This window comes from Bombus terrestris, chromosome 5 (genome assembly GCF_910591885.1).
Source record: "Bombus terrestris chromosome 5, iyBomTerr1.2, whole genome shotgun sequence".
NCBI classification, from domain to species: Eukaryota; Metazoa; Arthropoda; class Insecta; order Hymenoptera; family Apidae; genus Bombus; species Bombus terrestris.
This window is the reverse complement of record NC_063273.1, coordinates 9858310-9879432: the sequence shown is the minus strand read 5'-3', so window position 1 is coordinate 9879432 and position 21123 is coordinate 9858310. Positions and strand designations below refer to the sequence as shown.

The 21123-nt window shown below is 32.1% G+C and overlaps 5 protein-coding genes across 12 annotated transcripts; 2 read left to right on the top strand and 3 right to left on the bottom strand.

The window, feature by feature from the left end:
• Nucleotides 1–116: 116 nt before the first annotated feature.
• On the top strand, nucleotides 117–17684 carry LOC100644758 (RNA helicase aquarius). The gene is made up of 15 exons (XM_012308429.3): nucleotides 117–415; nucleotides 494–1130; nucleotides 1225–1403; nucleotides 12593–12706; nucleotides 13053–13156; nucleotides 13249–13360; nucleotides 13443–13656; nucleotides 13972–14020; nucleotides 14093–14328; nucleotides 14414–14801; nucleotides 14885–15133; nucleotides 15214–15571; nucleotides 15661–15917; nucleotides 15996–17130; nucleotides 17213–17684. Exons 1-15 carry the CDS (start codon nucleotides 332–334, stop codon nucleotides 17441–17443), a joined length of 4347 nt encoding a protein of 1448 aa, XP_012163819.1. The 5' UTR covers nucleotides 117–331; the 3' UTR covers nucleotides 17444–17684.
• LOC100645121 (probable G-protein coupled receptor Mth-like 5) lies at nucleotides 1146–4193 on the bottom strand. 2 transcript variants are annotated; one of them, XM_020862960.2, is made up of 3 exons: nucleotides 3911–4193; nucleotides 2896–3826; nucleotides 1146–2771 (listed from the first exon to the last, which is right to left on the bottom strand). In XM_020862960.2, exons 2-3 carry the CDS (start codon nucleotides 3692–3694, stop codon nucleotides 2119–2121), a joined length of 1452 nt encoding a protein of 483 aa, XP_020718619.1. In that variant the 5' UTR covers nucleotides 3695–3826; nucleotides 3911–4193; the 3' UTR covers nucleotides 1146–2118. The 2 variants fall into 2 exon arrangements, with proteins under 2 accessions (XP_020718619.1, XP_020718618.1); XM_020862959.2 differs by having other exon boundaries at nucleotides 2896–3821.
• LOC100647808 (probable G-protein coupled receptor Mth-like 1) lies at nucleotides 5724–11173 on the bottom strand. 5 transcript variants are annotated; one of them, XM_003395740.4, is made up of 8 exons: nucleotides 10997–11168; nucleotides 10481–10568; nucleotides 8159–8417; nucleotides 7505–7797; nucleotides 7333–7411; nucleotides 7094–7254; nucleotides 6755–6992; nucleotides 5724–6621 (listed from the first exon to the last, which is right to left on the bottom strand). In XM_003395740.4, the coding sequence occupies exons 2-8, from the start codon at nucleotides 10563–10565 to the stop codon at nucleotides 6423–6425; spliced, it is 1314 nt and encodes a 437-aa protein (XP_003395788.1). In that variant the 5' UTR covers nucleotides 10566–10568; nucleotides 10997–11168; the 3' UTR covers nucleotides 5724–6422. The 5 variants fall into 5 exon arrangements, with proteins under 5 accessions (XP_003395788.1, XP_003395787.1, XP_012163814.1 ...); XM_003395739.4 differs by having other exon boundaries at nucleotides 10481–10693; nucleotides 10997–11167; XM_012308424.3 differs by having other exon boundaries at nucleotides 10481–10652; nucleotides 10997–11167.
• Nucleotides 17494–19137, bottom strand: LOC100642879. The gene is made up of 3 exons (XM_003395782.3): nucleotides 18996–19137; nucleotides 18692–18915; nucleotides 17494–18440 (listed from the first exon to the last, which is right to left on the bottom strand). The coding sequence occupies exons 1-3, from the start codon at nucleotides 19029–19031 to the stop codon at nucleotides 17699–17701; spliced, it is 1002 nt and encodes a 333-aa protein (XP_003395830.2). The 5' UTR covers nucleotides 19032–19137; the 3' UTR covers nucleotides 17494–17698.
• LOC105665719 lies at nucleotides 19089–20989 on the top strand. 3 transcript variants are annotated; one of them, XM_048405801.1, is made up of 6 exons: nucleotides 19089–19192; nucleotides 19754–19862; nucleotides 19949–20008; nucleotides 20077–20278; nucleotides 20347–20453; nucleotides 20520–20989. In XM_048405801.1, exons 1-6 carry the CDS (start codon nucleotides 19185–19187, stop codon nucleotides 20781–20783), a joined length of 750 nt encoding a protein of 249 aa, XP_048261758.1. In that variant the 5' UTR covers nucleotides 19089–19184; the 3' UTR covers nucleotides 20784–20989. The 3 variants fall into 3 exon arrangements, with proteins under 3 accessions (XP_048261758.1, XP_012163809.1, XP_048261759.1); XM_012308419.2 differs by having other exon boundaries at nucleotides 19100–19222; XM_048405802.1 differs by lacking the exon at nucleotides 19089–19192 and adding an exon at nucleotides 19543–19561.
• Nucleotides 20990–21123: the final 134 nt, after the last annotated feature.

The following is a 21123-nucleotide window of genomic DNA, read 5'->3' as shown; positions in this document are numbered from 1 at the left end:
CAATCATATGATTTAACTTTTCGCTTTAAAATATTCTCTTTAACCAACAGAAATGATTGGAGCTTTATCTTAGCCAATGCACAATCGTGGTACTGTGTGTATGAAAATATAAAAATTTTATATGAGTACGTACTGTTTGATAGTTACTGGTAAATCTGAATAATTGTAGTAAGTACAGATTTATTTGGAAAGAAAGTGAAATAAATGATTTATATGACTGTATATAATTTACTACATAAATGCATATTACTTGTTATCATGTCTAACATTGGTTAATTTTTAATCTGAACCTTAAACTTAACCTTAAAATCAATCGAGTCAACGGCCCAACATGGAAAATCAAAACGCTATGACAGTTAAAAGCAATAATCCTGCTCCCACAGTAGAACAGATTAATGCTGATCGTATAACACAGGTATTTATAATTAAACCTACTTTATTACATGAATTACACATATTTTTTCTTTACATCTATTTTATTAAATAATTACAGCTTGCAAATAAATATTGGGCACCGCATACTATGGATTCACATCTTCCATTCAGTTCACAAATAGTAGAAGATATTTATATCCAAGAAATATGTGCATCTAAATTTTCTATTCGAAGAATTATGATGTTAGAGTTCAGTCAGTATTTAGAAAATTTTTTATGGCCATATTACAATACAAAAATTGCAACTCGTGCTCATACTATGTCCATTGTTGTTATGGTGAATGAAAAATTTCGAGAACGTGTTCAAGTTTGGAAAGTATTTGAGAAACTTCCAGAATATTTTTCTGAATTTTTCCAAAAAGTCTTAGAGACATGCCTTGAAGACAGTATAATGGACTTTGATTTGAAAGAACAAACAGCATTGATCGTTTTTTTGAATCATTGCTTTAATTCCATGGAAGTATTGTTAGTTAGAGAAGAAGTAAAACGGCTGGTGTCATTGTCTATGTGGATTTCACTGCAACAAGGTCGTAGAGAATTAGAGTTTAGGAAATATCCAAAGTGGAGAAAGTACTGGAAGGTTATAATGAAAAAAGATAATCCTGAATGTAAAGAAAAGTTAGAGTGGGAACGTAAATTTTTACACAGATTAATGATAAAATTTATGACAATATTGGAAACAGTATCAGAGGAAGGTAAATTAAACCAAATAAAAATCTAATCTGTTTTATATTGTACGAAAATATTTTTACGGTACAATATTATAATTTGGTATTTACTTCTCAATAGGGCCACTCTTACCAGATAAGGTACGATATTGTGAAAGGTTTCTTGAGTTAGTAATAGATTTAGAAGCTCTATTACCAACTAGACGTTTCTTCAATACTGTTATGGATGATTGTCATTTGGTAGTGAGATGTCAGCTATCCAATTTATTACATCGTCCAGAAGGTGAATTGTTTGGCCAGGTAAGTTTTATTTCTCAAGTTTTTCAAATAAATAGAAATATCTAGTATAAAAGGATATATTGAAATTGATTTTATAAAAATGATACACCATTTACAAAAGTCATATGTTTGTACAAATATAAATATTATATGAATATCTTAAAAGTAAAAAATTTCTTAGAAGATATTTTTATAAGAAATGATAGATGCAATGATAATGTTTATGGATGTTTATATATTTTGCGATTAATGTTATATTTTATACAGATAAGTGCACATTTTCGTAAGGCATAAGAAATTTTGTTTCAAGGCACTTATGATTATAAATTCCAAATTATTCAAATAGATAAATACATATTTAGTATAGATATATCTAAGTTTGTATGTAAAAAGCAATGAATCTATCAAAAATGATACATATAAATATTATATTCTCCCAGAATAATATAATTTTGTTGATTTTAAAAATTCTTTCAATTAAATACCACTATATACAATGCCTTAGCTTACTATTTATGGATGTTATGTTCCTGCCTTAATAAAACATGTATTTGTTAATATTAACTAATATGATATATTCCTTGTCGAGCACTGGTTTGTGATATAGACTATCATTGCTAAATATGCTTTTCACTTGATATGTTCAATCAAATGTGCAAAATATAATGCTTTCATAGAACAAAATTATTTCATTTGAGATCGAATTCCATAATCGATTATACGATTTAAAAATTGTTTAATATCCTGCGTTAATGGCAGTCATTTCTTCGCCCCAATCAAGGCCCTCGATATTTTCGCCTGAATTACAGCAGTTGCATGTTTTACCAAGTAAGAATGTAACTCTTCTCTGTCCAAATACGCAAACGTATAGTATTAAAATTGCCTGTAGCAAATTAATAACGATATGACAATATTCTAAGGCTTCGTAATTCAGTCGTGATAATAGGAATGATAGCCAACCGATACTCATTATCGCAAACAGGAAAACGAACATTCTAAAGCTGTATTTCATTTTATGATGAATTCGACCGTATGTGCTCATTCTTTTAATCCTGTTCATGGTTGTTAATATGAAAGATAAATCAATCATTATCGTAAATGCGATCGATGTAAATAATACAGAAATACCGAGCCAACCAATTGTTTCTTGAGGTGGATATATCTTTCCGCCAACAACAGGTTTATTAGTTTCTAAGGCAAAGTGTGCAAAAATCGCAGTGCCTGCTATGCAAACCGTCGAACCCCAAACATACGTAGAATAGTAACAGTACTTTCTGCCGTCAGTTACTCTTAAAAATACGTTTCGCGAACGGAAAGTGCTCCATACGTAGTAACCCAAAGCGTTCAACCAGAAAAATGCAGCTAGCAAGGAGACATACATGACGGTATCTGAAAGAAAGAAATATTCTTGTAAAAAGTTAACCATTTTTCAATCGAAGATATCCTAAATGGAATTGAAATTTAATTTTCCATGAGTAGCCTGAATATCTATGAATATTCATGTATTTCATACCGGCAATCATAAAACTGATGTGGTTGCCGAATTCCGTGAAAATCCTGACGGTAGACGCAGATTGCCCAGCTATAAGGCACAGAGTCATACTAGTTATCATGTTTCCCACAAGATCACGTAGTTGTGGTAGAACAAAATAGACAACCGCGACAACCAGATAACTAGCTATTGATATAGCATGAAAGGTGGGATCAATGGCATGTTTCATCAAATAATTTGTATCGGACCATGTAACGACTACGTCGGGTACGCAAATCATCGCGTACATCGCTACCAGTCGATCTCTGCTCAAAATTGCTTTGTCAGCGCAATAATGTCCGAACGGATAATCATAATGAATAGAAACCGTCTCGAGATCATCTTCGTCCATTGAATCTGCATTGTCGAATCCAAATGCACCATTATATTCGTTTTGCTTTCCCTTTGTCAAATCGGTGGTGTAGTGTCGCAACACGCCAGTTGTCAGTATCGCGAGCCGATCCTCGCCTGATCGATAATGATATACGTTCCATTGGTGCTCGTTGGGTTGACACTTAGGTCTTCCAATCTTCAGTTGATAATTCGGTTTAACCGGTTTGCTTCTTGATATACCATTGACCTTCTCCTCGATAAATTCCGGTCTCCACTCCGTCTCGTTCGTTTCCGTCAATGGCGTGCACGTGTCGTCTACAAGAAGCTCGTTGTGCTCACAACACTTTGCCACGCTGATCAAATTTGCCTTCGCGTCTGTGTTTGCAAGAAGGGGATGATTCCCCAGTATACCAACGATGATAAGCAACGCACTCACGAGATAATACATGTCATCGAATCGGCACCGTTCCTACTCTCGCGTCTTTGTTACCATACATTGATTCCGTGCATTCATTCGTCAAGCAACTTTCCGCCGTAGCCGAGTTTAGCGTTGCTCGTGATCGATTTTGTGACGGCTACCCTGACGTTATTTCAACAGCGTTGTTATTCACTCGTTCATTTTAACGCAAAAATAATAGGACTTCTCGTGTGTTCATCGTCATACCTGCCAATGCTGCCTGCGGTAGTAGTTACCCGCCTAGCGAGACTTACCCCTGCCATACTCGCCGCCATCGCATCGCATCCATTCCCATTCTCTGTTGCACTATCTTTTTATCTCTTTTTCTCTTCCGTTTGTTCACTCGCACGCTGGCTTGCTTACTCTCTTTTTCTCTCTTTCCCCCTTCCCTATGACTGTCTCATCGCTCTCCCTCCTCTCGTATACTCATCTTTACCTTTCTCGTTTACTTTGCATTTTGGCTTCGTTGGTTCTTTTTCCGATATTTGTATCTTCATATTAATTTAATTTGTAAAAATTCGACTTGCTGTGTGATTCGAATATTTATAATATAATCATCTATAACATAATTATTTATATTTATATAAAGTATTACTTCATACTTTATACGATTAACTGGTGCTTTGTTATATACGTGCGAATTGTTTCGCAGTTTTTAAGCGGCCTCTAAATACTTGATGAAACTTATGGATGAAACTTATCTTGAGGCATGCCTCTAGAACAGGTCCTGGAATTGGGTATAGTGACATATCTACTTATAATCAGAAGGTTTGAAGCAGTGAAATGACATTTTAATAGCTATATGTATACGAAAAAGATTGTAATTGTTAGGTATAGTTTATTATAGTATAGTTTAGGAATGAAATCAGGTCTAGAGACATGCTGGAGGTACATACATATGTATATATCTGTATTATATTGCACAATCGCTCCTTGAAATTACAACGCGTTTCTTGGTTTCGCACAGCTTCTAATTATGAATCTTATTCGCAGGAGATATAATAATCATAATTGGAAGTTCATAAAATTTCCTCCTTTTTTGCATGGTTAATTTGGACATATTTTTCAATCAATTCAACTCATTCTCGTTGACTACAACGAAAATCGATGTACGAAATCTTTTCCAATGCAAGAAATCGATTATCATGTATCATAATACGTTTATTTATACTAACTACATACTTATTTTATTATTTGCACGTTTATTTTTACAGTGCAACTTATCGTATTTGTATAATATACAAATGTAGATATTTTATGAATAATGAGCAAAAAAATATTTAAGATAGACTACGTTACAAATCTTTCGACGGAAAATTATCTTATATGTGTACAAATTAAGATCTAAATCACCTTACAAATAATTTACTGTCTGTTATGCTATATTACTCTATATAAATTAAAGAATGAAAATATTCTGAAATTGCCGGTAATTCGAACTTGAAGTCCAAAGAATCGTTTTGCACAAGAGTTACTGCTAAGGTATTAAAAGTTTCGCATTTCTCGCTGTAGCAGCAACCTTTGCGTTGCTAAAATATTGATCAGTAACATGTTCCGTCGCCATGGAAAATGTCACGTTGCATTCGTGTGTGTATCACGACAATGCAAATCCTCATCTTTGCAATATCGATACTAGCATTACTCATAGTAATATGTGGGTAACCACCACACACGTCATCGTTGTTTTGCACTATTCTCGTTTATCATGACTTCGTGCAACAAATTAATTGATTACTCGCGCAGATTGCTTTGTTTAATCATCGTAATAGCTTCACGCAACGAGAAATACGATTGTTCAATGCAGCGTATCAACGATAATTTAGTTTTTACTCTACCTCTTTTTGCACACCGTAGATTATTTTGAATTTTTTAATTAAACAATTTTTTAATTTGTAGAAAATTCTGCCTATCTATTTCTACATGACATAAATATAATTTCTACAAAGGAAAAGATATAAAACTTACGTGAATTAGTATTAAAATTAGCTGGAATTTTATGCCAATGGATATAATGCTTAAATTAAAAATGACGCTTAATTTTATTATCATACTTAATTAACGTTGTTCACATAATTCATTTTTTTGTCTCTTATATTTATTTTGAGATACAACACTTTCATTTTATTCGTTATGGTAATAAAAAGTATTCTGGCAACTTCGAATATTTACACTCATATTTCGTGTGCTTCAGCGTTCGTGGTTTTAACGTTTGCGATATCTGTCGACTAACACGTTTTTAATGACTCAAAGACGTCAGAAGTACATGATGATGTAAGGTGAATCGTCGTCTCGGAAGTGTCGCGTCAGTCGATTAGAATGAGAAAGTTTGATACGGACGCCTACGAAGAAAATAATAAAATTACTAGATTACACGAAATTGCCATGATGAGTTGTGAACCTTCTTGTTCTTTAGCTAATCTACAGATCAACAAAAATCGTATGATAGTAAATGATACGATAATTAACGTGATATTTGTTGCTAGGCAATGTTTGTAGAGATTCTTAAAAAACGTATTTTACGACGATTCATTAAAAGAGTATTAAATTCTATACGATCTTTATACGACTATGTTACTTAAATAGAAGTAATTCTTTGTCTCATTGTCATTACTCATGATTATCTTCGACTAGTCGAATATATTGGTATAAAAAGAAACTACACGTCTTATTACGTTACGTTATTAGCGACGAAAAAGAAACAAAGTTATTTTTATAAACACTAATCATGTTGCGATAATTCGACTTCTTCAGGTAGTACTTCCTCGCACTCTTCATCCTCGTAAGCTGCCCAAGATTTTGGAAAGCCAATCCCACAAGGTCTCTTCTTTGCCAACAACTTTCTCACTCGTTTTCGCGTCCCAACCAACAAGAGGAATATTATAAAGCCTTGTAACGCATTCAGTATATCCATCGGTATCCTAAATTGGAATTAAGAATCAAAGTATGTAATCAAGTATCAACGTGTCCACCATATCTTAGCAATTGAGAAAATTAATTTCTTTGACGAGATTGTGACTTATTTTGTTGATAAACAAAAATGATGGAAATTACCAGAAATCTTGTTTACTATGATCAGCATACGAAAGCACTTCAAAAATCCATGTTACGCCCATGAAAAGTATCAGTTTGATGTAAAGCAGGCATTTAAAACGAAGTACTCGTAATTTGCTTCCGCTATAGTCACGATACTGATGCCACAATCGCCAGCCAGTTAGGCCGAGATAGATAACGTTTAACGTCAATAAAATACTGATTGGCCCATAAAAATACGCCCACGTTTGTTCATGCCCTATAAAAACATAGACGATAGTCGTTATTCAATAACAAGATTAATATATAATAACGGAGACTATTAAAAGATCGTTAGATTTTGAAAGATATTGTTCTTACCGTTGAACCAACAGCTACTTTCTCCAAAACCGGGTTTCAGATGGTTTCCTTCTACGTGATGAGTAATCAAAATTGCAATTAATAAGCATAATGGTCCACTCCAGCCGATAATAGAATAAATAGTAAAAAGCATTTTATCTCCGATCATGAAATCTTTAAACCTGTAGGAATAACAAATCAAATGATGACTATGAATGAACTAGATCTTCAAGTGTTTTTATCGACTTTATTGGTTTTACCAAACTATTCTCCATATGTTGAATGAGACGATGTTTAACCAGAAAAAAACAGCCATAAAACCGAAATATAGAATGAATCCTAGAAGAATAAATGAATTATTGATTTAAAAATCGTACAATGTAAATGAGTAATTGTGATATAAATAAACAAATGATTATCAGTATGTCGTACCTAGAGAGACACATATATCATAATCATCATCGTGCGACTTCCTCAACATCTGAATGGAAAGGATGATATAGCTAACTGTTAATGACGTGACTACAGCCATCATTGCTTTATCTTGAATCTCTCTTAATTCTGGTAGCAAAACATAAACTGCCAAGGTGATGATCAAAAATATGGCCGATATGATACTCAGGGTGCAGAACAATGTGTTTCTCCATTGAATACCGTCGTATTCGATATCCGTGCATACCAAAGCAATTTTGACACCAGTGTTCGGATTTCTTGCCACGCAGAATCTGAATATTTAATTAAATTAGGAATATACAAAAAAAAAAAGAAAAATGAATAAAATTTAACATATTTAAGTGTCAAATAAGCTTAAATCCTGTTTTATTCATATTTTAAAGATAGAATAGAAAGAAGAATATTAACAAATAGTATTGTGTTGATTGCACGGATTATCTTTAATCCTTGATTATTCATTTATTTTAACTTTCATTCTGTGTTGTATGTGATAAACACCACACAAATTAAGATATATGAGCGAACTGTTATGGACCCCTATGACCCAACGATAACAGTTGAGGACTAAACAAACTTCTTGAAAAAAATTTGCAAACGTCACTGAAAGAAATGCAACTGAAACACATCGTTTACCTCTCTGCTTCTATTTTTGTGGATGCAGTGTCTACAAACTGTAGCCACGGTTTCCCATATTCCTCGATTATAGTGAAGTTATCGAACGTGCGCATTTCAGGATTGACTATGTACCAACCAAATGAGCACGCAAGATTAATCGCGTTGCCATCAGAACAATTCAGCGTATGTAACCACATGAAACCATCCGAACAGCAATTGTTGTCTTTCGCCTGACTCCATGTGATCACCATCATTAATAGACTGATCCATAGCAACCCTGTAAAAGGGTAATTCATCCTCAGTCACACTCGATCGTGAAAGTTCCGTTCTTCATGAGAACTAAGTAGATTATATCAATTATTATATATCGAAGCACACACTTGTTATTGCTACATATATGGAACTACAAAGATCGTTTTCAAGTACTTTTAGCGAGAATCTCCATCGTACGATCTTTGTGTATATAAATGAGTATTAAAAATGTATTTATATTTGATACGTAAAGGCGCCCGTTTACTTCCAACTTGTGGCACTCGTGACTAATATCACGAATGTATCGATACAATCTGAAAGCTTGAAAGGGATTTCACGAATATCGCTATGATGTCACAACGATTCCAATACTTTATCTTTTCTATGTTTCAGGAAGTGCTTATTAGTCTGGTAGCAAAATGAGTGGTAATATGATGAAATTGTTAACGATGTCGGAATGAAGGCAAATAATTCATAAAAGGAATAAGACGAGAGAGAACATCTCCTTCATTCTAATATCCATTGTAGGTCGATGCTTCTTTTTCTGCCCGCGTAAAAAGATTATAAACAATGTATTTAACAAAATGATTAATTCCATGTTTTCGATAAGATATGATATATTACAGAAAATTGTTCTCGTTATCGGTAATTGAATATCGAGCACGTTCGGTCTGGGAAACAAAGAGATTCGCGTTTAAAAAGACGCAGTTGTAGTATATTACTTAGCATAGTTCAATGATGGTTGTTATGCACGTATGCAGTATGAAATGACTGGATTGAAAAAAGAAAAGGGATGTTTGTGCTTCTGTTAGCGAGAATGCTCCTTATGCCCTTTTCTTGACTTCCTCAATGCTTGCACGAACCATTGCTCTTTTTCATTGAGCCATGTGCATCACGTGTTTTCTCTTGTTTTTTTATGATTGCTATGTTATCAATGCGACTAATTCAATTTATTCAATTACAAAGTTACGTTAATGAAGTATTATTTGTATCGTCATTTTCTAATACTTTACAATGTTAAGTTATATTTTATTTAAATGAGTACAATCAGAAAAAAAAACGATTTTATCGATATCTCAAAATTGATACACGTTCGTATTCATTTGTATTTCATTTGCATCATTCAGTAATAAACATCGGGTTCTCATAAAGAAGATGAATGAAAAGTTCGCTAACGAGAATGGCAGAATCAAGTATTGCGGACTTCGTATTTATAGAATTTCCTATTTATTAGAGATAGTTTCATGAAGTTAGTAATGTGAAATGATTTAATCATTGGTGATAACGTTATTTGCCATACATCTTCAATATATCTGACGCACATAGAGCGTATCTATGATTTTTACTGCCCCTGGCTTCGACACTTTCCTTCTATCAGTCGCTTTAACCGTGATCGACGATGGAAGGGAAATAACAAACATGTAAATTCTTTTTCATTTCTCGCGTGATGCAACACGTGTTTTTGCATGTAAAATTTCATGCTTCTTCCTCGAACGAGAAAATCTACATCGTCATTCCGTCGAATAATTCGTTGAAAATTCCTAAAAACACACGTGCGTCTTAATCTATCATCAACAAAATCTCCCAACGTGTTACGCGTCAAACATTCGTTACAACGTAAAATCTATATGAATCCAAGGTCTGTTTGGTTATTTATCTAAGGCAAACTATTAGCTAATATTCGAAATATCTGTGACGTACTTTACAACAACATATCCTTCCCTCAATGAAATCTATTCAGTAGATTCGACAAAATTTCCAAGTAACTCGGCGAATAATTAAGTTAATATCTAGTATTTATCTCAGTTCAAGTATTAACTAGTATTCATCTTCAGAATGCCTACGACGTACTTCACAACAACATACCTTTCCTCAATAAAATCTATTCAGAAGACACGACGAAATTTCGAAATATATCACGAACAGTGAATTAAAAATTTGACGAGTAGTTGAGTTAATATTTAACGCAGCTAAGTAGAATATGCGCGCGCGCGCGCGCGTGTGTTTGTGTGTTTACACACACACATGCAGAGGGAGATAAACAAAGAATAAAAATCAGAATAATCCAATCAATAGAGCTTTACGTACCTTTGACTGGCAATGTGCCCGAACGCCTGCTATAATTCACATTCAGCATCATCTCTCTGATTTTTATTAATACATTTCTTTTCATCTACTGCAAAACGAGCTTGTTTCAGTGAAATTCACCAAATAGCCAATCAATTCAATCCGATTAATCATGTACACCTGGCAATCTTTACTGTCGCAAAAGTTCAAAACAAGGATCGTCTTTTTTGTTGTCTAATGAAAGATTGAAACAAAATCTTAGAGATCAATCTTGGAACCGATCAAAAACAGCCTTCGCTATTTAAATTCGACTTGGCATATTAATTCTGTTGGTCTTAGCATATTAATTTGTCTAATTTTATACTCTTATCTCGTTTGATAAACATACAACGTTAGAATGTAAATTATCAACGGATATAGCTTTTCATCATCTGGATTCTTGATTTAAGAAAAACTGTACCGAAACACAAAGCGCTTTCGTATCGGCGGAAAACTGATCTCGATCGGTTTTAAAGAAAAAGAAGAAAGAGCAGTCACCTTCTATAGCCACTAGTTTATCCATTCACTATTAGAACGAATTACTCGATCTACTCGTACGACAAACGAAGATTGTAAAACGAAGAAGTGGCAGATAACCAGACAGACACGTTGACACACTTGCGTTACGCGTGGTACTGAACAATTGTAGATGAAGCATTGATGAGCCGGTCCGAGATATAAGATACTCCCACTGTGGTCGAAGTAGAGATTTCTTGACTGGCTTACAACCAGTGCAGTGTTCAGTGTGCCTTTGTATCCTCACGAGGAGAATGGGTTCCTGTCGAACAGGTTCACTGATGCCTTTATTCTAATTTACGATCCTCTTCCCATCTTCTTCTACGTTTCCTTGGCTATTCTGTTCCTCTTAATTGATATTTAATATTTAATATTTTTCCAACTATCCAAGATACGTTGAAGTATTTCAAGCTTCCCGTATGTTGTTTACCTTTTAAGTAAAATTATATTGTACAGGCTGTTACGAAACAATAATTAAGTATATTAAAATGAACAAAGAAAGAGATAAAGCTAGCATAGAAAAATGGATGTTTATACATAATTAAATAAATTAAATAAATTTATAAATTCATATTTTTACCAACATAATTAAAACAAAAAACGAAACTTACATAAAGATTTATTTTATCTACTGATTACTGTAACGCATACTTTACCTAGGATATTTTGTATATTTTTCGTATATCCAAAAAATTGTCTCGCCTTAAAATTTTTTATAAACGCATTAACAACCGCAGTTTAATGGTAAAACTTAGGTTTCTTCCAATTTCGAAATGGTAGATGGAAATATTAATTAGGAAGAGCAGTATTCCTCGTTAGTCATCCATAATCTACCTATCATAAATTACGAAAAGACCGAAAGGTCAAAGCTTGAGTAAACTAATGCAAAATAAGATCTTATAAGTTTAATACGCTAATAGGAAATTAATGTCATGTTGATTTTATTCGTACGTTATAATGTAGAAAGCGTCCTACGAATATATTCACAGGATCTTTCTGACGAGACATGGTTTATTATAACCTTAGACAACTGACATAGCTTTGAATAATGTTACATTTAATCCACATTGGCACTCGCAAACATAATTAATTTGCAGACATCTCTTCATTCATTGTAATGGTATTTTTTTTACGTAATATTTTCGTCGTGGAGAATGATTAAACAGTCTTGTTGCTTCATCAATCTCTACCGAGGTGAACTTTGAATGGACATAGATATGTGCATTTATAAAGTAATTATTGATAGAAACAGCGGAAAGCTCATTAAGGGATAGGCTGTATATTAAATAAATGGGTTAGTATTCGATATATGCATAATAAACATAAAAAATAATTAAACAATTAAACAATCAAGTGACGTCGGAAATCACTTGTGAATAGTAATAGCGTCAAACGAAGTTACATATTACTGCATAATACGTTACATAGTAGTACATAGTAGTTACGTATCTGCATAGTTTTAATAGTCCACATATTTAATTATCATAGACATTTATTTTTATTTATCATATTATGGCGTGATAAATATTATTGATTATATTTGATATATATGATTATATTTGTTTATTCGATTTACAGCTATTAGAAATGTTGAAGTTTTACGCGAGGTTTGAAATCAACGAAGAAAGCGGCGACCCCCTCACTGATCACGATATGACACAATTGCATTACACTAAAATTACTTCGCTTCAGGTATAAAATATAACATATATCTTGAACGCTTAAGAAACTATTGCTTTAAAAACTAAATTTCTTTTTTATCTTTCTTTTTATCGAAAAGAAGTAGACATTTCCAAGAAAAGAAATAAAATATTCTTTCTTATCAAATAATGAAAATGACAAAATTACTTGTTTTGCTATTAATTGATATTTTGATTCTTGTAAATAAATATTCAACTTTCGAGTTATGTATTATTGAAACGATTTTTCCGCATCATTTGTCAAATCATCAACGTTCTCGTTAGAATGGGTGTTCACATATTAAAACCAAAGGAGTACAAAAGCATAAACCAACAAACAAAATTCGAACTGTGCACAGAAAGCAGTTTTTGCGAAGTTCCCGGACTTACGAAGTTTTGCATTGGCGAATGTAGCGAGCGTTGATACGAGAGAAGCTCTTTTTAAACACTTCGGGTTGCTCAGGTAATCTCTTGACAATTTGTATCTTATTTATTGTACGCTTTTCTAAAGAATTATAAATCATTTTCATATTTTATCTCTATGCGAATTTTCAGTCAAGAGAAGCTAAGATCAATTGCGAGTTACCTCAGTTTGGTACCATCGGAAGAACGCGAGAAAGATGAGAATTGGTACCGGTATGATATAGACTTTCTTCGAGAACTTTTGGTAAGTTAAGTAAACAAAAAATTAGTAAAAGAAAGAGAAATAGAAAATATGGATTTAACATTGTGAATAATATAAACTTTAGATTTCACGTCACGAGCGTAGAGCTTCTCAATTAGAGGAGCTCAATGAAATGCCACTTTATCCAACAGAAGAGATCATTTGGAATGAGAGTATTGTACCGACAGAATATTTCTCTGGCGAAGGTTGTTTAGCTTTGCCAAAATTGAATCTGCAATTTCTTACTCTGCACGATTATTTATTGAGAAACTTCAATCTATTCCGACTTGAATCAACTTGTATGTATAGAATAAATGTGATTAATCGAAATAATATGGGATGATCTTCTCACTAGTTGATACAACGAGCGTCGCCAATCATATCGCGGATAAACACTCTCATTTTTATTTCATGGATATACACACACATAATCGTCTCTGACCTAACACAGAACCATTATCGATTTGCGATGTTAAATCATATGTATAGATTAGCATGTAATGATATAGATTAACATGTAATGTTATAACTGTGGAAGAATTTCATTTGAATCAACTGGCGAAAAAATCACCCTGTAATATAGTACAGTAAATAATGATATGAAATATTTATAGATGAAATACGGCAAGATATCGAAGATGCTGTGAGCAGACTAAGCCCTTGGTAAATTACCATATTTCAATAAACTGAAACCATTAAAAGTATATTAATAATAATATAATATATTTTATCTAGGCGAGCCGAAGATGGTGGTGTTTACTTCGGCGGTTGGGCTAGAATGGCTCAACCTATTACGCAGTTTGCTGTAGTCGAGGTAGCGAAACCTAATATTGGCGAGAAAAGACCATCCAGAGTACGTGCTGATGTCACAATAAATTTAAGTGTTCGTAAAGAAATTAAGTCTGAATGGGAAAACCTCCGGAAACACGATGTCTGTTTCCTCATTACAGTTAAACCACAAAACCCAATCGGTAAGATTTCATCAAATAATTTTAATTATTCTATTGTACTTCATGTAATTAAAATAGGCAATTAAGTCAATAATTTAACATGCAGGTACAAAATACAGTCACAAAATACCTTTTGTACCACAAGTTGGATTAACAACTGTACGAGGATGTGAAGTTGAAGGTATGTTAGATTCAAACGGTAGAGTAATCGAAGATGGACCTGAACCACGCCCGATTTTACCTGGAGACACTCGCACGTATAGAGTTTGGCTAGATTGTAATCAATATAGGATTGATATGGATAATGCTAGCCATGGTGGTGAAGATGTATATGAAAGTTTTAACATCATAATGAGACGTAAACCTAAAGAGAATAATTTCAAAGCAGTTTTGGAAACGATAAGAGAGCTTATGAATACAGAATGCGTCGTACCCTATTGGTTGCATGACATAATTCTCGGATATGGTGATCCTGGTGCTGCTCGTTATTCTAGGTACATCAGATACAGATATTATACTTGAAATACACAATAATATTAAAAGTCCCTAAATATTTCATATTTTTATTTTCTTATAGAATGCCAAATGAAATTGCGTCAATGGATTTCAATGATACATTTCTTGATATAAATCATTTAAAAAATAGCTTCCCTCAGTATGAAATTAAAGTTTCTACCAATGATGAATCGAAATTAGTACGTCCTTTTCGTTTAACATTTGAGGATGTACTTGCGAAACATAATGTTGAACCTGTAAAGAAAGTTATCAAAATTGAACCTCATGTGCCACCCAGTAGAGGCCCTTATAAAGCTAATGAACCAAAAAAGTATGAGGAACTATTTTTTTCCTTCTTTAGTGATAAAGTAAAAGTTATGTATAATAATATTACATACAATTTCATTCCAGAAATCAGATTCCTTTTACACCAACGCAGGTCGAAGCCATTCGTGCAGGTATGCAACCAGGATTGACGCTTGTTGTAGGTCCTCCTGGTACTGGTAAAACGGATGTCGCTGTTCAAATTATATCAAATCTGTATCATAATTTCCCGAATCAGAGAACCCTTATAGTTACACATTCTAATCAAGCACTGAATCAACTTTTTGAGAAAATCATGGCACTTGATATAGATGAAAGACATTTATTGCGTCTTGGTCATGGTGAAGAAGCGCTAGAAACTGAGAAAGATTTCAGCAGATACGGTAGAGTTAATTATGTTCTAGCTAAACGTTTGGATCTTTTAATGGAAGTTCAAAGATTACAGGTTTGTAATTTACAATATGATCCACGATATGTATTATATCTATCACATATGATTTACATGTATAAAATGTACAAAATTAATGGCTTTAGGAATCCTTAAACGTAAAAGGTGATGTCGCATATACATGCGAAACAGCAGGACACTTTTTTATGTATCAAATACTAACAAGATGGGAACGCTTTGAAACCAGAATTAAGCAAAGACAGGGAACAGGAAGTAATGCACCCGCTGCTTTTATCATAGATGAAGAATTTCCATTTCATAAATTCTTTGACAATGCGCCAAAACCGTTATTTAAACGAAATTCGTATGAAGAAGATCTTGAAATAGCATGCAGTTGTTTTCGGTAAATTTATATTAAATAAAGATTTTGCATAAGAAATTATATTTATAACTAAATTTTTATTAAATATCATTCTTGCAGATATATAGAGCGGATTTTTGCTCAATTAGAAGAGTTTAGAGCTTTCGAGTTATTACGATCTGGCTTAGACAGATCAAAATATTTATTAGTCAAAGAAGCAAAAGTTATTGCTATGACTTGTACTCATGCTGCTCTTAAAAGACGTGAACTAGTAGACATGGGATTTAAATACGACAACATTCTCATGGAAGAATCTGCTCAAATTTTAGAAATTGAAACTTTTATACCTTTATTACTACAGAATCCACAAGATGGATATAATCGATTGAAACGTTGGATAATGATAGGAGATCATCATCAGTTACCACCAGTTATTAAAAACATGGCTTTTCAGAAATATTCAAATATGGAACAATCTCTTTTTGCAAGATTTGTACGATTGGGTGTTCCTACAGTTGACCTCGATGGTCAAGGTCGTGCAAGACCCAGCATCTGCAATCTATACAACTGGCGTTATAAAAAATTGGGCAATCTTGCACATGTGGAAAACAGCCCGGAATACTTAGTGGCAAATGCTGGATTCTTATATGACTTTCAACTTATTAATGTCGAAGATTTCAATGGAGTGGGTGAAAGTGAACCCAGTGCCTACTTTTATCAAAATCTCGCTGAAGCTGAGTATTGCGTAGCTGTATTTATGTATATGCGCCTTCTTGGCTATCCAGCTGACAAAATTAGTATATTAACTACTTATAATGGACAAAAGCATTTAATAAGAGACGTAATAAACATAAGATGTGCTAGCAATCCTTTGATAGGTCGACCAAATAAAGTAACAACGGTTGATAAATACCAAGGTCAACAAAACGACTATATACTACTATCTCTCGTGAAAACTCGAGCTGTCGGTCACTTACGAGATGCACGACGATTAGTAGTCGCTATGTCAAGAGCGCGTCTTGGCCTTTATGTTTTTGCTAGAGTGTCTCTTTTTAACAACTGTTTTGAATTAACACCCGCATTTGCTCAGCTAATGCAGCGCCCATTAAAACTACAACTCCTTCCTCAAGAACATTATCCTACCGAAAGACTTAATGATGCTAATCTCTCTACTTCACCAATGGAAATTGAAGATATGCCTCATATGGCTAAATTTGTCTACGATTATTACATAGAAAAAGTTAGTGGTATGAAAGTAAGTTATATAGAAACTTTCCTTATATTCATTCATATCATAATTAAGTAAAGAGTAATAAATAACATTTAATTAATTACAGGAATCACAAAAAGTATGGCAGAAACCAGGTATGATGCAAACACCTAACAGTCCATCTTACAAAGTTCCTGCCCATCCTGGAGCAGATGATGATACGGATGATGAAGAAATTAATCAAATGGAGGATGAGCAGGAAAATATCGAAGAAGAAGAGAATAAAGAACCAAAATTTGAATTAATTAAAAATTTAGTTGAGGATCTAACTTCGGAAAATGAAGGCAGTGATCGTTAGGGACAAGCTCATACATCTATAAATGAGCACTAAGTAATAATAAACAAATATTTTTACTAAAAAATACGCTTTTTTTTATTAAAATTATACGTTATTATTACATTGACATGATGTCGAAAGTTATTATAGTAAGATTAAGGAATATTTATATTTATTATAAATATCATATTCTGATTTTCATATATTTTATGTATTTGATGTTCGTTTTAAAAATGTTTTAGATAAATAGATTCATATTTCACTTTGTTAATATTTTTACCTTAACATGTGTTTTTCTGATTGTAATTTTTTGTGCCTTTCTAGTAACTTTTTTGAATTTTCGTTGGTTAGTTGAACACTTGACGGCACATAACTATCATCAAATTTCATTGTCTTACTAGTAAAATCTGGATAATATTCCTCGATAGATGCTTTAATTCCCTTTGAATTGGGAATGTATTCTTCAGGATGTTTTAGAATGGTTGTACCACTAGGTTCATATGTTTCATAAGATACTTTTGATGAATCCATGGAATTTGGTACATATCGAACTACGTCCGCCACGCTCTTATTATCCGATACTATAGGAGAATATTCATTTGAAAATACTTGGATTTGTTCCAATGTACTCTTTCTACTTGGTATATAGTTCAAGTTGGCGCATAACTTCTTCGTCACAGGTGCGTTTGGTACATACTCCTCTAAGATATCATTTCCCAGATTGTCAACTGGTAGACATCTTTTAGCTCTATCGTTTTTTGTGTTAATCGATTCCTTCGCTACTAAATCATTGTTTCCTGATTTTGTGAGTAAAGTATTCTTACTATCTTTTTGATGTATATGGTTGAAAGTCTTCCTGACTGGCTTTTCTGTTATTTGATTCAAAATATCTTTTTTCTCTATTGTTACTTTGGGTGATTCCGATTTTTCTAATTTCTTCTTTGCTGGAGAAACATTTACTCTAATAGTAGGTAACGATGTAACATCTTTTATACTTTCTGATGGTTCAAATGTATATCTATAGTTTGTAAAAATATCTATGTAAATAACTAACAATAATTATATATCATGATGTAATCATTGATGTATATATTTTTTAAATTGTAATGTAATAGGTTAAAGGCAATATTTTCATATGTAATATTAAAAATTAATATAATTTTTATATAAATTACTTTATTTATATTTTATATAAATAAATATATATGAAAAATAGCATAACTTAAGTAAAATTGAAATTAATATCGAACATAAAATGATTTTGCTTACGTGATTTCCAATTGTCGAGTAGATTTTTTACATTTGCATTTCTTAAAATTCTGAGGCGATCCTTCTGTTTGAACATTGCGCAAAATTGCTTTCTCCAAAATTTTATACAGTGCCACCCAATCCTCAAGATCAAGCCATTTATTAGTTGAAACCTTTTTCTCTTTAATTTTGATAGTCTTCTCTTGAACAGTAACAACAGCCGTAACTAAACAATCATTCGAAGCCTACGAACACAGCTTCTGTTTTACTTGTGCAGATGCAAGATCGTCTATTGACAGCTGTTAACAGCTGTTAAATGAGATACCTTAATTACTTCCAAATATTGACCATCACGAAACATTTTTAAAATATATTGTAAATTATTAATAATTTGATTATTTTTTCGTGAGTTACTTGTTCTTATTGTTTCACGAGCTTTTTGTTTTCAATTTGTTCAAGAAGTTCTATCGATGATCTTTTTAATATCGCCGCTTGTCACCTTGGCTCCGGTATTATGTCAACGTAATGCACCGACTCACACATGTCAAATATGTGAATATGAAAGTTGACTAAGATATTTGTGTAAAAAGAAGAAAAATTTCTCTTATAATTATTAACAGAATCCATAAATTCTTATACAGTATATAAAATTTATATATGAAAAATTGATAAACTATGTTGTATTATTTATTTAAAATAATTTTTATTTTATAAAAGAATGATATCACTTCGTTGAAATTTAATTTTGATACATACATAAATTATTTAATGCGTTATTTCATGCATTAAATTGGATTCAAATTCAATATTATTACTTGGTATAATATGAATTATTAATAATATATTTCTCATAGAAATATTAATCTTAGTGGAACTAAATAATAAGTAAATGTTTGTATCTTTTACGTTAATTTAAAATTTTATATACGTATCTGCGAAATTAAACATTTTCATATAAGAAGTGTACGAACATTCACTATTTTAAGCTTTTCATAATCGAAGAATTTATGTAAAAATAACTGATGATTAAATATTTCGTTAAATATATACGCGATAAAGTATTTTCATATAGACATATTTCAGGTACCATACTGCCGTTAAAGAAAAAATAAAAGTAATAATGTCAGAGAAAAAGCCAAATATTTTAGAAAGATTTATCATTTTTAGCGAAACAAACACCAAGACGTTGAAGGTATGTTCTAACCTATATTTTATTTTACACACAAACATTATTTTTATGTATATAATATAATTATATTAATTGATTTTTAATTTCAGATATTCAGTTATGGAATTGCTAGTATAAGCTTAGTGATTGCACTCTATCGAATTAGACCTGTATGTATAGTAAATACTAATAATGTTTCATTTATTTCTACTTTTTGTATCTCTTATTGTATTTTTAGTTTGCCAAATTTAGAAAACCATCCAGCATACCATCTCGCTTTTTACAAAGAAAAGTTCAACTTCAAGGTACTGTGATACATATAGAACCTAATTATGGTACACTTTTGATGGTTGATCACAAACCACTAATATCTTTGCCTCGACTAAGTAGTTCAACATATTTACCAATTAAAGTAGCTGGTCTTGATGTAACAACTAATGGTAGGTAATGATGAATTAAACATCTGTAAATGTATTACTCTAATAAAATAAAAAAAATATACTTTTAGGTATTAGTTGGTTGCAAACAATTGTTAGTGGAAAAGAAATAACTTTCATACCTTTAGCCATAGAAAAGGACTATGTAACTTGTATAGTATCTATAGAGCGAAATAAGGTAAATAGAAATTGTTAAGCTTGCTCTTTTTTTCAGTTCACCAATTCACAATATTAAATTTTATAGGAACAAATAAAAATTGGTGAAGAATTAGCAAAACTTGGTTTTGCTATAGTAGCAAAAGATTCTCCAAAGACATTGATACAAGATAAAGACATCGTAAGCTATCATAAGTGTTTATTGAAAGCACAAAAATGGGCACAAAATAAAAGAAATGGACACTGGCATTTTGTCAAAAATCCTACAATTTTATGGCGAATGCAACAGAATTTAAATAATAAATTGAAATCAATACTGCCTACATTTATAGTACAACAACTTAATATTTAACTACAGGTTTTTAATTCTTCTAATTCTATAAATCTTAATTTAAAAAAAGCTTATATACGTTTTTGTAATATATTAAAAATATTTATAGTAATAGTAAACATATAGTAGTTTTAAATATGTACTTAAAGGTTTCAAATGTTAAGCTTGTTCCTGGAGAAGCAATAACTAAAATTATAGAAGTAAAAGACAATATTTAAAAAAGCAAACATTTATTTTTATATCAGTTATATAACCTTACCAAATTCTATATAAAATTAAGAACATTGTTTAACACCATTTATATTCAAAATTAATCTGCATATATAATACCCAGTTAAAGACAAATATATCTGCAAACATT